Here is a 17,148-nt window from a genome sequence, read left to right as displayed (position 1 = left end):
TGTGGGCCATCAACAGTAGAACTGTACTCCTGCACAATCTGTAACCTCATGGCCCAGTATATTCCTCATTCAACTATTACCAGCAAGCTAGGGGATCAACCCTGGTTCAATGGAGAGTGCAGGAGGGCATGCCAGGACCAGCACTGGACAGAACTGAGGATGAAGCTCCTAAACATGACTACTTTCATACAAAACAGCATAAGCAGCAAGTAACAGACAGAGCGAAGCTATCCCACAACCAAAGGATCAGATCTCAGCTGTGCATCCTGCCACATCTAATTGAATGGTGATGGATGGTTAAACAACACACTGAAGGAGGAGGAGGCTCCACAAATAACCCCATCCTCAATACATCAGAGTAACAAATAACACTGAAGCATTTGCAGCGACCTTCAGCCAGAAATTGTTGCGGTTGTACAGGACATTGGTTAGGCCACTGTTGGAATATTGCGTGCAGTTCTGGTGTCCTTCCTATTGGAAAGATGTTGTGAAATTTGAAAGGGTTCAGAAAAGATTTACAAGGACGTTGTCAGAGTTGGAGGATTTGAGCTATGGGGAGAAGCTGAATAGGCTGGGGCTGTTTTCCCTGGAGCGTCGGAGGCTGAGGGGTGACCTTATAGAGGTTTATAAAATCATGAGGGGCATGGATAGGATAAATAGACAAAGTCTTTTCCCTGGGGTGGGGGAGTTCAGAACTAGAGGGCATAGGTTTAGGGTGAGAGGGGAAAGATATAAAAGGGACCTAAGGGGCAACTTTTTCATGCAGAGAGTGGTACGTGAATGGAATGAGCTACCAGAGGAAGTGGTGGAGGCGAGTACAATTGCAACATTGCTATCTCCCACCCACTGTACATTTAAAAGGCATTTGGATGGGTATATGAATAGGAAGGGTTTGGAGGGATATGGGCCAGGTGCTGGCAGGAGGGACTAGATTGGGTTGGGATATCTGGTCGGCATGGACGGGTTGGACCGAAGGGTCTGTTTCCATGCTGTACATCTCTATGACTCTAAATGCCAAGTGGGTGATTAATCTCATCCTCCTCAAGTGGTCCTCAGCTTTACAGATACCTATCTTCAGCGAATTTAATTCACTTCATATGAGACCAAGAAATGATTGGAGAAACTGGACCCCGGCCAAGTCTATGGACCCTGACAACATGCCGGCAATAATATTTGTGCTCCAGGAATTGCTGCTCCCCGAGACAAGCTCTTCCTATGCACCAATGTGGAGAATTGTCCAGATATGTCCTGTATACAAAAGCTGGATAAATCTAACCCAGTAATTTAGTGCCCCATTACTCTATTCTCAATCATCAATGAAGTCATGGAAAGTGTCATCAACAGCATTTGCTTCACAATAAGGTTCTCAGTCATGCTCAGTTTGGGTTCTGCCAGCGCCAATCAGTTCCTCACCTCAATACAGCTTTGATTCAAACATGGACAAAAGGGCTGAATTCCAGAGGTGAGTTAAAAGTGATTACCCTTGACATCAAGGTCTCAAGACTGGAATCAATGGGAATCAGGGGGTCCTCGATGTCACACTCAAGTCAAATGCAGCCTTGATGTCAAGGTGGTTGGAGTCATACTTGGCACATCGGAAGATAGTTGTGATTTTTGGAGCCCAGTCATCTCAGCTCCAGGACATCTCTGCACAAGTTACCCACGGTTGTATCTTTGTCCCAACCAATGTCAACTGCTTCATCAAAGACCTTTTAACCATCATCAGGTCAGAAGTGGGATGACTGCCAAAGATTGCATCATGTTCAGCACCACTCACGTCTCCTTAGGAGATTGAAGCAGTCTGTGTTGAAATGCAACAATATCTGGACTATATACAGGTTTGGGCTGACAAGTGGCAAGTAACATGCATGCCATACAAATACCAAGCAATGACCATCTGTAATAAGAAGCAATCTCGCCATCGCCTTTTGACATTCAATGGTGCTTTAATTACTATCAACATCCTTGGAGCTATCAGTGACCAGAAACTCAACTGGACTCACCACATAAACACATTGGCTACAACAGGTCAGAAGCCAAGAATACTGCAGTGAGGAACTCACCTCCTGGTTCTCCTTCTGCAATGCACAAGTCAACTGTGAGACTGAAATGCTCCCCACTTGCATGGACGGGTGCAGCTCCAACAATTCTGAGGAAGCTTGACACCATCCAGGACAAAGCAGCGGGTTTGACCGACACCACATCAACGTACTTCCTCTATCACCATTGCTCAATTGCAGCAATGTTCACTATCTACAAGATACACAACAGGAATTTATCCAAGATCCTTCAACATCACCTTCCAAACGCATGACCTCTTCCATCCAGAAGGGCAGCAGATACATGGAAACATCACCAAGATACCCCCCAAGCCACCATCATCTTGACTTAGAAGTATATCACTGTTTCTTTACTGTCGCTGAGTCAAAATCTGGGAATTCCCTCCCCGACAACATTGAGGGTCAACTTACAGCACAGAGACAGCAGTGGTTCAAGGTAGCTCACCACTAAGGGCAAGTGGGGACGAGAAATGAATGCAGGCCCATACAGTGATTCTCCTGTCTCATGATTGATGATAAAAAACAGAACATAATTCAGATGCACAACGTCCTTGAACAGGTAAATAAAGGAACTGGGCACATCTCTAGTTTCTTTCATGTGACTTTTGCAAATGAGTTTGTATCTTTGAAAAATATTTTTGGTATTTTGGCAAATTCCAAGGAAAGTATAATCTTCAAAAATCAATCCACTTATGACCTTCTGGGATTCACCCCAAATCATAATCTTACTTCATTGTTTGTGCTGAGCTTCTGCAATTCAACTTCACCTATCTATTTTTAATCTGAGCTCTCAATTTGTCGTCAGACAGCCATGTGATTTCACTCCTCACTCTCTGGCAGCAATGTCAACTTCCAGTCACAAGTTCCATTCCAGAGACTGTCAGACATAATCGAGTCTTACACTCCTGCATCAAACTGTGCAAGTGCTGTACTATCAGAGGAATAACCTTTTTGAGAACTTATTTGAAGGAAGCATTGTTAGTCTTCAGTCAACATGAAACATCCCATGGTAGGATTTGAAGTCAAGAATTCAGCTTCTTCAAACAATAATTTCAAATCTTTATTCCTCAAGTAAGATCACTGAAACAGATTTGCTTCTCATTTATTTAATTGCTATTTGTGGAAGCTTGCTGTACATACAGGAGTAAACATCTTGTAACAATGAGGTCAGAAGTGCTTCAATGGCTGTAAAGCACAGGGAATAACCAAAGCATTCAAAAAAATGCTGTACAAGTGCAAGCTTTTGCTTTTCAGTCCTGGTGCATAGCTGTACAGTGTTTCAGTCATCTATATTTTTGTTCAGTTAAATGTTATTTGTCAACAATTCATCAACTCAGTTTTTCAAGTGCCAAAAACAAATGCTATCTTTAGCTAGGCCTGCTTGGTTTCACCATGATATTCTTGGTAAAGGAAACTTTACTCTGGGTTGTCAAAACCAGCTCAGAATGTGTCACAACTTGCTTACTTTCTCCTCACTTTCTGAATATGCATCATTATTTATTGCTGAATGCATAATCTTGCTTTCTCAAGTTGGACAATTCTTTGTGAACATTCAATATATGTCTCTACATACAAACATATGCTTAGCCTCTTGAGTCTGCTCTGCCATTCAGGAAGATCACTGCTAATTGCAATATTCCACATTCTAGCGTACACATGAAAACCTTAGAATTCCTTGTGTCCCAACAGTTTGTCCAGTTCTTACTTAAAAATAGTCAAAGACTGCTGCCACTGCCTTTGGAGGAAGAGACTCACAACCCTAGGAGGAAAGATTTTCTCTGTCTTGAATTGGGACCCTCTTATTATTAATCTTGGAACCCTAACTCGAGATTGCAATACAAGCACGAACATCCTTTCACATACATCCCATCAAGATCCCTCAATATTTTATGGATTTCAATCATGTTGCTTCTTCAAAATCCCAGCAGACACAAACCAACACGGTGTTAGCCCAGAGTCAAAGTGTGGTGCTGGAAAATCAAAGCTGGCCAGGCAGCATCCGAGGTGTAGGAGAATTGACATTTCGAGCACAAGCTCTTCTTTCCTGATGAAGAGTTTATGCTCAAGACATTGATTCTCCTGCTCCATGGATGCTGCCTAACCTGCTGTGCTTTTCGAGCACCACACTTTTTGACTCTGTCTCCAGTATCTGCAAAGTGTTAGCCCAGTGTTAGCCCACTTTGCACTGCTTCCAATGCATCCTTAAATAAGATGACCAACACTAGACCACAAGAAATAGCAACAGGGGTCGGCCAGTTGACCTATGGAGTTGAAAAATGTGTTGCTGGAAAAGCACAGCAAGTCATGCAGCATCCAAGGAGCAGGGGAATCGACGTTTCGGGCATAAGCCCTTCTTCAGGAATGAGGAAGGTGTGCCAAGCAGGCTAAGATAAAAGGTAGGGAGGAGGGACTTGGGGGAGGGGTGTTGGAGATGTGATAGGTGGAAGGAGGTCAAGGTGAGGGTGATAGGCCGGAGTGGGGGTGGGGGTGGAGAGGTCAGGAAGAAGATTGCAGGTTAGGAAGGTGGTGCTGAGTCTGAGGGTTGGGACTGAGATAAGGTGGGGGGAGGGGAAATGAGAAAGCTGGAGAAATCTGCATTCATCCCTTGTGGTTGGAGGGTTCCCAGGCGGAAGATGAGGCGCTCTTCCTCCAGCCGTCGTGCTGCTATGGTCTGGCGATGGAGGAGTCCAAGGACTTGCATGTCCTTGGTGGAGTGGGAGGGGGAGTTGAAGTGTTGAGCCACGGGGCGGTTGGGTTGGTTGGTCCGGGTGTCCCAGAGGTGTACTCTGAAACGTTCCGCAAGTAGGCGGCCTGTCTCCCCAATATAGAGGAGGCCACATCGGGTGCAGCAGATGCAGCAAATGATGTGTGTGAGGTGCAGGTGAATTTGTGGCAGATATGGAAGGATCCCTTGGAGCCTTGGAGGGAAGTAAGGGGGGAGGTGTGGGCACAAGTTTTGCATTTCTTGCGGCTGCAGGGGAAGGTGCCGGGAGTGGAGGTTGGGTTGGTGGGTGGTGTGGACCTGACGAGGGAATCGCGGAGGGAGTGGTCTTTCCGGAATGCTGATAGGGAAGGGGAGGGAAATATATTCTTGTTGGTGGGGTCTGTTGTTTGGAGGTGGTGGAAATGACAAAGGATGATACGAGGAATCTGGAGGTTGGTGGGGTGGTAGGTGAGGACCAGTGGGGTTCTGTCCTGGTGGCAATTGGAGGGGCGGGGTTCAAGGGCGGAGGAGCGGGAAGTGGAGGAGATGCGGTGGAGAGCATCATCGACCATGTCTGAGGGGAAATTGCGGTCTTTGAAGAAGAAAGCCATCTGGGTTGTTTGGTATTGGAATTGGTTCTCCTGGGGCTGGCATTTTTACAGGGGGCATGGTGGGAGGAGGTGTAATCTCGGTAGCTGTGGGAGTCGGTCGGTTTATAGTAAATGTCTGTGTTGAGTCTGAAATAGAAATGGAGAGGTTGAGGAATGGGAGGGAGGAGTCTGAGACGGTCCAGGTAAATTTGAGGTCGGGGTGGAAGGTGTTAGTAAAATGGATGAACTGTTCAACTTCCTCGTGGAGCACGAGGTAGCACCGATCTTTACATTACTGAGGCTAAATGCCAGCTCGTGGACACCTCCTCCTACTGCCCCCTTGACCATGACCCCACCTCCCACCACCAAACCATCATCTCCCAGACCATCCATAACCTCATCACCTCAGGAGATCTCCCATCCACCGCCTCTAACCTCACAGTCCCACAACCCCGCACTGCCCGTTTCTACCTCCTGCTCAAAATCCACAAACCTGACTGCTCCGGCCGACCCATTGTCTCAGCCTGCTCCTGCCCCACCGAACCCATCTCAGCATATTCGACACGGTCCTGTCCCCCTTCATCCAAGAACTCCCCACCGACATTCGGGACACTACCCACGCCCTCCACCTCCTCCAAGATTTTCGCTTCCCTGGCCCCCAACGCCTTATCTTCACCATGGATATCCAAGCCCTATACACCTCCATCCCCCATTACGAAGGCATCAAAGCCCTCTGCTTCTTCCTTTCCTGCCGACCCAACCAGTACCCTTCCACTGACACCCTCCTTCGACTGACTGAACTGGTCCTCACCCTGAACAACTTCTCTTTCCAATCCTCCCACTTCCTCCAAACCAAAGGAGTAGCCATGGGCACCCGCATGGGCCCCAGATAGGCCTGCCTCTTCGTAGGATATGTGGAACAGTCCATCTTCCGCAGCTACACTGGCACCACCCCCCACCTTTTCCTCCGCTACATCGATGACTGTATCGGCACTACCTCGTGCTCCCACAAGGAAGTTGAACAGTTCATCCACTTTACTAACACCTTCCACCCCGACCTCAAATTCACCTGGACCGTCTCAGACTCCTCCCTCCCATTCCTAGACCTCTCCATTTCTATCTCAGGCGACCGACTCAACACAGACATTTACTATAAACCGACCAAATCCCACAGCTGTTTAGATTACACCTCCTCCCACCCTGCCCCCTGTAAAAACGCATTCGCATATTCCCAATTCCTATGTCTCCACCGCATCTGCTCCCAGGAGGACCAATTCCAATACAGAACAACCCAGATGGCCTCCTTCTTCAAAGGCCGCAATTTCCCCTCAGACGTGGTCGACGATGCTCTCCACCGCATCTCCTCCACTTCCCGCTCCTCCGCCCTTGAACCACGCCCCTTCAATCGCCACCAGGACAGAACCCCACTGGTCCTCACCTACTACCCCACCAACCTCCAGATTCCTCGTATCATCCTTCGTCATTTCCGCCACCTCCAAACAACAGACCCCATCACCAAGAATATATTTCCCTCCCCTTCCCTATCAGCATTCCGGAAAGACCACTCCCTCCGCGACTCCCTCGTCAGGTCCACACCCCCCACCAACCCAACCTCCATTCCCGGCACCTTCCCCTGCAACCGCAAGAAATGCAAAACTTGCGCCCACCCCTCCCCCCTCACTTCGCTCCAAGGTCCCAAGGGATCCTTTCATATCCGTCACAAATTCACCTGCACCTCCACACACATCATTTCCTGCATCCGCTGCACCCGATGTGGCCTCCTCTATATTGGGGAAACAGGCCGCCTACTTGCGGAACGTTTCAGAGAACACCTCTGGGACACCCGGACCAACCAACCCAACCGCCCCGTGGCTGAACACTTTAACTCCCCCTCCCACTCCTCCAAGGACATGCAGGTCCTTGGACTCCTCCATCGCCAGACCATGGCAACACGACGGCTGGAGGAAGAGCGCCTCATCTTCCGCCTAGGAACCCCCCAACCACAAGGGATGAACTCAGATTTCTCCAGTTTCCTCATTTCCCCCCCCCCCCCGCACCTTATCTCAGTCCCAACCCTCGGACTCAGCACCGCCTTCTTGACAGAAAATCTTCTTCCTGATCTCTCCGCCCCCACCCCCTCACCGGCCTATCACCCTCACCTTAACCTATCGCATTCCCAACGCCCCTCCCCCAAGTCCCTCCTCCCTACCTTTTATCTGAGCCTGCTTGGCACACCTTCCTCATTCCTGAAGAAGGGCTCATGCCCGAAACGTCGATTCTCCTGTGCCTGGATTCTGCATGACCTGCTGTGCTTTTCCAGCAACACATTTTTCAGCTCTGATCTCCAGCATATGCAGTCCTCACTTTCTCCCAGTTGACCCATCGAGGCAGGTTTGGCATCCAGTTGGACCATGGCTGATGTGACATTCCTCACATTCACTTTCTTTTCCCTTCTCATTAACCCTTGACTTCCCTACTGATCAAGGTCTTTCTATTTCAGTCTTGACCCTCCACAGCTCTCTGTGGCAAGGAGGTGGACAGCCTCTCAACCCTCAGAACAAATTCCTTCTTCTGGCAGTCTTTAACTGGCACCCATTTATTCTCAGACTATGCCCTTTGATCCATGACTCTCTCATGAGGGGAAGTATGCTCGCAGAATTACCCCGATCATGCCTCTTAAAAGTCCTTCATGTTTCAATGAAATCACAGTCCTTCACTTTACTCAGTAGTCCAAATATATCGCCCTTAGTACCTTGTATTACTCAAACATAACTCCTTACTTTTGCATTTAATTTCCTTGCTAATTACATGCTGTATATGCACTCAAACCTTTTACAATTCGCACTCAAAGGCTCTCAGATCCCACTCTGCCTCTCAAAGCCTTCCAAACTATCATTATTTCCATGATCAGCTTCTTACTTATTCTTCCTGACAAGATGACAATTTCACATTTCTCTACATTGTCGTCCATTTACCAGATCTCTGCTGAACTACTGAGTAGGGAGTTCGGAAGGCAAAGGCAATGATGGCATTTATTTTGAATATAAAAGCAGGGATGTACTTCTGAGGCTCTATAAGGGTCTGGTCAGGCCACATTTGGAGTATTGTGTGATGTTTTGGGCCCCATATCTCAGGAAGGATGTACTGGCCCTGGAGGAGGTTCAGATGAGGTTCACGAGAATCTCATTTGCAACTTACAGAATACTGAATGGCTTGGACAGAGTGGATGTTGGGGAAGATATTTTCATTGGTAGGAGAGACTAAGACACAAGGGCACAGCCTGAGAGTAAAGGTGTTTTCGAACAGAAGTAAGGAGAAACTTCTTCAGCCAGAGTGTGGTAAATCTTTGGAATTTACTGCCAAAGAAGGCTGTGGAAGCCAGGTCATTGAGTATATTTAAGACTGAGATACATAGGTTCTTGATTGTCAAGGGGTGTCAAGGGTTACGGGGAGAAAGTGGGAGAATGGGGATGAGAAAATGGCAGAGCAGATTCGATAGGCTGAATTGCCTAGTTTCTGCAGCTGTGTCTTATCCATATCTCCTTGTGGCCTTGTTACACTATCTTCACAATGTTTGCACTATCTTTTCTGTCTAGCTTTTGTCATCAGCAAATTTAGCAACCACATTTTTGCTCCCTTCATCCATGTTTTTATATTTAATTTGTGAAAAGTTTCGGCCTCACACTGATCTCCAGTGGAATCTCAGCCGAGAGGAGAACAGCGTAACACCTGTTATTTTAATTGGATAGAGTTGAGATTATGTGGTGCTCTATTTCCAAGAAATAGATTCACCACAATTTCAAGAGCGATCACAAAAACAAGATGCTGCAGATGCTGGAATTCTGAAACAAAAAACAAAAATGCTGGAAATATTCATCAGAACAGCTAGCAATTGTGCAGAGTGAAATCAAATTAAGATGGTTAATGACCTCTCTTTCATGAGAATAACCTGATCATTTTCAGTATTTTGTGCAGTTCATTTTGTTAATGCAATGTTAAGTGATTGACACCAACTGAATCGGGAGACAATGTTCTGGACTTCACAGGTTTAAGGTCTGGTGAGAAGACATCTGCACTAGGGTTTCCCCCCAAATGTCTGATTTGATAGAAATATTCAAAATTCAAAACAGATTTCAGGGTTTCATGAAGGTAACCTCATGGGTAAGTGAATGGATCAATAAGGTGGTCTGGAAACTGTGCACGACAGCAAATTTTATTTTCAGGTTCAGACCCTGAAAACAAAGATCTGAACACTTTAAAATCTGTGACTATAACGTCAACGCACCAACAAATTCACGAGTAATACTACAAAATACCCTCACAGCACTTGAAAAGGTGACACAGCCCCAACAAAGTGATTGTAACAAAGGGTTTCTCACCTTGAGTTTTCGTCTGGCATTGAATTTCTTCAAACACTCCACAGTTTCTTGGCGGTGCATCATAGACGCAACAGTGGATCGTTGCTGAAAGTGAACAAAAAATTTAATTTCACTGATGGAGCTCATCTTGCAATTCAATTTTTGTAAACATTTTGTCCCATTCGTTCCCCAGTTCATGAAAAACAGAGAGACAGTCTAAGTACAGATCTTCATTAACTTGCTTGCAGAGTGAATTGTGCATCGTCACAATACAGCAGTTCACCTCTATCATATCCCATTCAATCTTGGTCACTCATTTCTGTTTAAGGTCAAGGGGTTACATCCAAACAATCCACATGACATGTAGAGACTGGAGGGCATGTTGGCAGGCTAAAATCTAACATTCACTTAAATGACATGATAAATGCCATCCAGCTTTCTTTGCTAGATACAAAGGTGAGGGATGCATTCACTCCTGCAGCTCCTGTGCAATGACAATAGATGAACACTTACACAGACCCAAGGGTGTTTCAGTGCCTCAGTGGCAGTAATACGCTTGGCAGGGTTAATTGTCAGCATCTGATTGATGAGATTCTTGGCCTCTGGAGTAACTGTATCCCACTCAGGAGAAGGAAACTAAGAGATGACAGAAAAAGAGGTAAAAATGAGAATTCTCGAGAAATAGCATGTCTTTTACACAACACCATAACATCTTATTTAAGTCCATATTTGTTCACTTTATTATAGTCAGTGTAGGGAGAAGTTTTACTCCTGTGATCAGTAGGATGTACAGTTTAATTTCTTATTCAAAATAAAATGGTTCCAACGATTTTCAAGAATTGCATCAAGTCCCATTCAGTTCTCTGCTTGGTGATCTACATTTCAACTTCAAAATGTGCAAGCTTATTTCAATGTTCTTCAATGGCTTCTCCAATTTCAAAGATATTTTGACTTTTTGAGCTCTGTTCAGCATGTCTACACATCCACAATTTTAACTAATCAACCAATCTCCATTGTGCCTTCAGATGCAGAGGCCCCAGACAAAGAAATGCCACTGCATCCCAAAGCCTATCCACCTCTTTCTTCACTTAGGAACATTGTTTAAATCAGAAAAGTCTTTCATCATCTTCCCTCAAATCTATGAACCTACTCAGTGCCATATTTTGTTTGATACAATTCCTGAGAAGTGCATTTGGACAGCTCATTGTTTTAACAGTGCAAAATAAATAGCAGTTATTACAAATATCAACGTCAAAATAAATCAAATTCTTGAATTATTTTGAGGAATCACAATGTCAAAGCCAATGGCTTCAGAATGTAGTGATTTATACTTCGAATTACTTCTGCAAGCAGGAATCCAGCAGGAAATACAAAAATAAAGTGTGCTTTATTTTAATTGCGACTTTTATTTTCGATATCAGAATTCCATTGATTTATTACGGTACAATCCTGCCCTTGCAACCAGTCATATTTCTAAGTTTGAATTTCATATGACTGTTTCATGAACATGTTAAGAAGCTTTAATTTATTCCTCTGTACAAGGTTGCAAAAACTCATCTGAGTGCAGACTTTGAGACTTCTGGTCCTGCCAGATCAAGTGGAACCTAAACCGTTGCTGCCAGTAACAATAAATGAAGAGATATTTCTAGCCAATTATTACTTCTTCCTTGTGGCAAATAATAAGTTCCTACTGAGTTTCTGCTTTCCATACTTGGTCAATTAACCACGAGCCAACCCCAGAGAACAGAGATCATTGTGATCACCTTTTGGTCTTTCTTGGCTCCATTAATAGTCTGCACTGGAGTAGGAGGGAGAAAAAAACAGGCCTTCTTGTGGCAGGCTTAATCATGCAAGGGTGACAGGGTACATTAAAAGATGGAGGAGTCAGCACAGCATATAGATTAGAGCTGAAAGTAAAAGGACCAGGTGGGGCAGGCATTCTTTCGCACTTCAGCTGCATGCTATAGTGAATCTTGTACCTTGGCAAAAGCTGACAGGTAAAACAGAAACTCATCAGAACCTAGTAGTGCAAGATATGCAAATTGGTGACAAGTCGTTCCCTTCAGCATGCTCAGATGAAACCCAAACCCATGTCTATCTGGAACTGGAGTGCCTCTGGGCTTATGCAAGTAAGAAACATGAATAGTTATTTTTAGCGTGGCAGAATTTGTTGCCCATTGTGATAGGCTGTCAGCACATACGGACAATTTGGGTCTTTGCAGCCCAAATAGCCAGTTCAAATTATTCAGCAGTTCATTGGGGATTGACACTGCCACCTTCAATTCTGGCAACTGTTCAGTCTTTTTGGCTTTGGAGCAGATAGGCAAAGTCAAGGACCATGACATAGAAGTGGACAGGAGTGGAGTGTGACTAGAAATGAGTGACTGAAATAAATGACTAAGATGTTGCATTTTGATCTCATGCTGGTCAAAGCCAGTTTCTTTCATGTACATACATCATAAGCACCAGCCTTGATCTGTTGATAGAGCTTGTGCTGGTCTTCATCCCAGAAAGGTGGATAGCCAACAAGCAAGATGTAGAGAATAACGCCTACAAGAGACAAAAAAAAAGCAAAAACAGGAAAATGGATTTCAAAAGATCAGCATTTTTGATAAATTATTCAGTCAATGTTTAAGTCAAAGGTGAACAATGAGATGACTCTCGATTTTTGCCTTTTTTTTGAAAAGAGGTTGTCAAGCAGTCTGTTTCAAGCCAATAAAACAAACAGCTTTTGAGGCCTTGGTGTCTTTTAAACACAAAGTTGGAACAACAGAAGCAGCATAAAGGAATGGAGTCAGGCTACCACAGAACCAGGGTTTTAGTTTCGCTTTCAGTCAGAACTGAGGTTTTCAAAGCTGGTTGTGGAAGCTGTTATTCATCTCGGTTACAGCTAAAAGACAGAGCTTGTCTCTCTGCAGCCAGAACTGCATGCAAGACTATCTGTTTTACTGACTTTGCCTTTGTCAAGGATGTTTATGACATGTTAGTACATTGGAACAGTTGCCGCTGTTAAATAATCTATTACTCTGTTAGGTTTTCCAATAGAGTTAGCTTATTCCAATTCTTCTTCCTTGTGTTTGTATTTTAACTGGAGGGTAAGAATAAAGTGTCTTTTGCTGAAAGCCGTGCAACCAACCGAACCACATCTAGAACACTGCACTTTACACTTGTCTTTAAATAAGAAAATGTTCAGGTCCAGATATATTTGCAAGGGATTTGGTCTGGTCATTAAAAATATTTAACCCAAGTTTGAGAGTGTGTCGTCTGACATTTGACAACTGTTACGACATGGCAGTGAACTCTTCCGTTCATTAAACCAAACACCCAGAAACGCTCACCTTGCCTTGTGATCTGTTAAAAATGAGTCACACAGAACTCCCAAATTCTACTATTTGAAGAAAAGAATATCAATTTATTTTTTAACTCTAAAAATGAACATTCAACAACAACTATTCACAACTCTAAGCTCCCCTTTCTCTTAACTGCTTATTACTGCCTTCCAACTCTACAACAGTGTACTGTTCCAATAAGACACTAATTGAAATTACATCAATTTAATTTCAAAACCATACAGTGGCTGTCGTCTTCAGTGTCTGACTTCTTCTGGCTGAAGATCTCCCTGGATGGTCATCTTTCTTTTTACTGCAAATAAGTTTCATATGAAAAGGTACCTTTGATAGAGAGTGTTTCCTAATTTCTTGGATCTATGTTCATGGCAGTTGCTCTGTCTGCAATTTTCAAAATGTCTGCATTTTTATATCTCCAACATCGGAATGTCTCATTGGCTTGATGTTGGTAAAACAATAAATTCAAACTTGATGGGTTTTAGTATCCTGGGGCATAATTTAAACTGATTTGTTAAATTCGAATTATTGTCAAAACAGCAACCAATTCAGGTCTCCATTTCACAGCCAAATGTTCCATATTTTCAATTTTCAAGTACACTGTGAGACGGCTTTCTTGTTATATCACACGTGCTTGTAAGCTCTCAGTGCAGAACATCATTCACTCTCTCTTAAAAGTACAGTACATGCCTTCAACTTCATAACACAACAGATGCACTTTCCTAACATCTATCAGAATTCATGTCATCCTGAGCTTGCCTTCCATCACAATCAAATATTCCATCTCCTGGCTGATTCACTGACTTTGGGATCCAAGACATATTTTGGGTAGTAATGAGCTCAAATTTGCTCTACAAACACATCTGCCTGCAGTTTGTACTTTCCAAACTTCAGTTAAGACTGCTGTCCCTTTCTGGATTGGGAGAAATTTCAGTGTATCCCAATACTTCATAGAAATCATTTGTGGGGAGATAAATTGGAACAGCAGTGTCTCAAATTGCTTCGCACAAATAAAACTCTGACAGCAGGGATGACAGAAGGGTCAAGCTTCTGTATTTAATGCCTGAATTTGTCGACTGCTCCTGTGATGACCTGAAGAGAACATTTGTTACTGAAGGAAGAAGAGCAGTAAATATGGACAAAACCATATTTTCTCCCCCTCAGTACACTTAGTGGTCCCTTCGACGCCCATGGCTATTCTACATCTCCTGACACAAATGGAGATAGCGGCTCAGTTCAAGAGGCTGAGCACCAATGGAACAGTTTCCATGAAAATTTAATGGTCACAGGGCACTCCCATCCAGCAAACTGGTGGACACTTTGATTTGTAAACAGGAACCTAACTCTGTTCAGAGCATGAGGAGAATCTGACCTGTGACAGCTATTACCACATTCACATCTGTTACATGCTTCTCACATGCCAGAAATATAAAAAAGTGTCTTCCTCATCTAAGAGGAAGCATCATTGATCTGTTCCCACTGCCTCATCCATGACTAGCTGGCTGAGATCAGCCTTCTCTTTTTGTGACATGTCACGGGCAATCCATTCGCTCACTCCTTCAGGTCCATAATGCACCAACTGGGATGTATCCCACTAATTACATGCAAATGATGCCCAGGAATGGGAAGCATCATGGTTTCAACACCTGCTATATCACGTCTGGACTTGGCTTATGACTTTTCATATCCTCACCCATGGTTTCAGGGATATTCTATATGGGCAGGTCACTGGTGAAAAGCTTCCAAAGACACTTCAATCTAACCATGTGGTTAACCTAAAATGCCAAACATCGAGGGCAGGCCAATTTTAGAAATTAGTTAAAATCAAAGTCCACCTATTCTACTCACCGCATGCCCAGATATCTACTGGCTTTCCATAAGCTTCTTTTCGAAGAACCTCAGGAGACAGGTAGCCAGGTGTGCCTGCAAAACCTGTAGATAGTAAGAATTGTACAGTCAGATGTTTTCCTTAGACTCAATTCTGAAATTGATGCAAAAGCAGGTTTATTCAAAAGTAACAAACAAAACCCTTCCCTTCTGTTCTCAGTGTTATGCTGAGCTGCAGTTTTCGAGGTATTAAGGTGAGGTATATCATGCCAAGACTGATGCCAGCAAGATTCTCATTCACACAGCTCATGCAACATTAGGTTCAGCAGGTAATAGGGAAGGCACCATTGATAGTTAACCCTTTTTGCAATGGGGATGGAGTATAAAAATTGTGAAGTCTTGCGAAAACTACTTAGAGCATGAGTCAGACCACATCTCAAATACGGTGAACAGTTTTGGTCCCTGTGTCTCACAAAATATGTCATTGGGGAAAGGTGTGAGCAGAACGAGCTTGTGTCATTGATGTTCAGAAGAATCAGTGAAATCCTGGTTCAAATACACAACATTTTTCAGGGACTTGACATGGTCGATGCAGAGAGGTTGTTTTGTCTTGTGGGAGGCAAAGATGAGAGGGTCTTTTTCTGTCAAAAGGTAGTCAATCTATGAAATTCTCTACTGCAGAGGGCTGTTGGATGTGTTGTTAAGGGCAGATCTTTAATCAGTAAGGGGATGAAAGGTTCTGAGGAAAAAGCAAGAAAGTGAAGTTGAGGATGATCAGTTGAGCCACAATCTGACTGAACAATGAAGCAGACTCGCTGGGCGGAGCAGCGTACTTTTGCTCCAATTCTGAGATGGTGCCAGATTTGGGTTTTTACAAGCCTTGGTCTTGATCAAGGGAAGGCTTCAAGAGGGGAAAAAATGTTTTGAAATGTTGGAAAGGAATATGCTAGCTTTGGCATGCTGAGTTTAACAGACCAATAGCCACATACTGAATTAGGCAGCAAAAGACCTTCAGAGATTTATGAGGGTTTTACTCCAAATATTTCTTTTAGTACAAACACCAGTTTCCATCTGTTGATTCTGTCCAAAAAAACCAATATCCCACTGGGGAGTAACCTGGCTCTTTCTTTAAAAGGAAACCAAATCAAGACTGAGCTTAATTTTAAACAATTATAATTCTAAGATAGCGAGGTTTGAGAAAATTTGTAACTCAGATTGAGGTCCTGTATGTTAGTTTGCTCGCTCAGTTGGAAAGTTCATTTTCAGACGTTTCGTCACTGTACTAGATTACATCATCAGTGAGCCTCTGGTGAAGCACTGGTGTTCGTGACCCATTTTCTATTTATGTGTTTCAGCATCCTTGGGTTGGTGATGTCATTTCCTGTTCTTTTTCCCCAGAGAGGAGAAAAAGAACAGGAAATTACATCACCACAGAAACTAACATCACCAACCCAAGGATACCAAAACACATAAATCGAAAATGGATCACAAACACCAGTGTTTCACCAGAGGGTCACTAACGATGTAATTTAGTATGCTGATGAAGTGTCTGAAAATGAACTTTGCAGCTCAGCAAGCAAACTTACATACATTATTCCAGAATCTCTTTTTTTTATCTACCATTAGAAAGATAAAAATTGGTTAAGTAGATTTACTGATGTGCAATGTGTTACTTTAAGTGAGTCTACCCAGCAACACAATCAATCGGGTCATGGATTTGAAGTTGTGAGCCGAGGTTCAATGGCAGCACTTTGAAGTTTGAGAAGTTTTATTCAGTTGAGTCCTGCCTCATGGAATAGAACCCCAACTCAATACTGGACTGACATCCAGTACAGTAAGAGTAACAGCGATATCTTTTAGGTGAGACTTTAGGTTATAGCACATTTAACATCATAGGGTTTCCTGAAGCAGTTCACAGAAGTGAAAAAAGTACAACGCATGATGGATTGGATGCAGTGAACGAAGGCCACATCAAAGGAAGCCTTTGAAGTTAACAGAGTTACTGGTGCTTATAGAGCGTTCCAGAGACTTAAAACAATGGTTTCTCTACTGAAAATAGAAGAGTTTTGAGCTGAGTTTGAAGGAGGTGCAACTAATCGTCAGGAACGAGGCTATACAGCAAAAACAGGACTCGGCTTTTCAAGGTTAGACATTGGAGCATGGTGTTTGAAAAAGGAAGGTGTTGGGGGAGCACAAGATTTGGGTACACTCTCCATCATTCCCTCTTTGCTTTACTGTTTCACAAGCACCTTGGTCTAAGTCCCA

The 17,148-nt window shown here is 43.8% G+C and overlaps 1 protein-coding gene across 36 annotated transcripts in view; it reads right to left on the bottom strand.

The window, feature by feature from the left end:
• The window catches only part of LOC140459699 (calcium/calmodulin-dependent protein kinase type II subunit beta), a 265,742-nt gene that overhangs the window by 102,424 nt on the left and 146,170 nt on the right, over positions 1–17,148 (bottom strand). For all 36 annotated transcript variants that reach the window (XM_072554076.1, XM_072554075.1, XM_072554080.1 and 33 more), the window contains exons 8-11: positions 14,905–14,988; positions 12,168–12,262; positions 10,226–10,348; positions 9,734–9,817 (exon numbers count right to left, since the gene is read on the bottom strand). In XM_072554076.1, coding sequence (XP_072410177.1) covers positions 9,734–9,817; positions 10,226–10,348; positions 12,168–12,262; positions 14,905–14,988 — 386 coding nt within the window. The remainder of the gene's footprint in view (positions 1–9,733; positions 9,818–10,225; positions 10,349–12,167; positions 12,263–14,904; positions 14,989–17,148) is intronic.

The sequence above is a fragment of the Chiloscyllium punctatum genome, chromosome 35 (genome assembly GCF_047496795.1).
Source record: "Chiloscyllium punctatum isolate Juve2018m chromosome 35, sChiPun1.3, whole genome shotgun sequence".
Taxonomy (NCBI): domain Eukaryota; kingdom Metazoa; phylum Chordata; class Chondrichthyes; order Orectolobiformes; family Hemiscylliidae; genus Chiloscyllium; species Chiloscyllium punctatum.
Note: the sequence above shows the minus strand (reverse complement) of the source record. Positions and strands in the feature narration are given on the sequence as shown.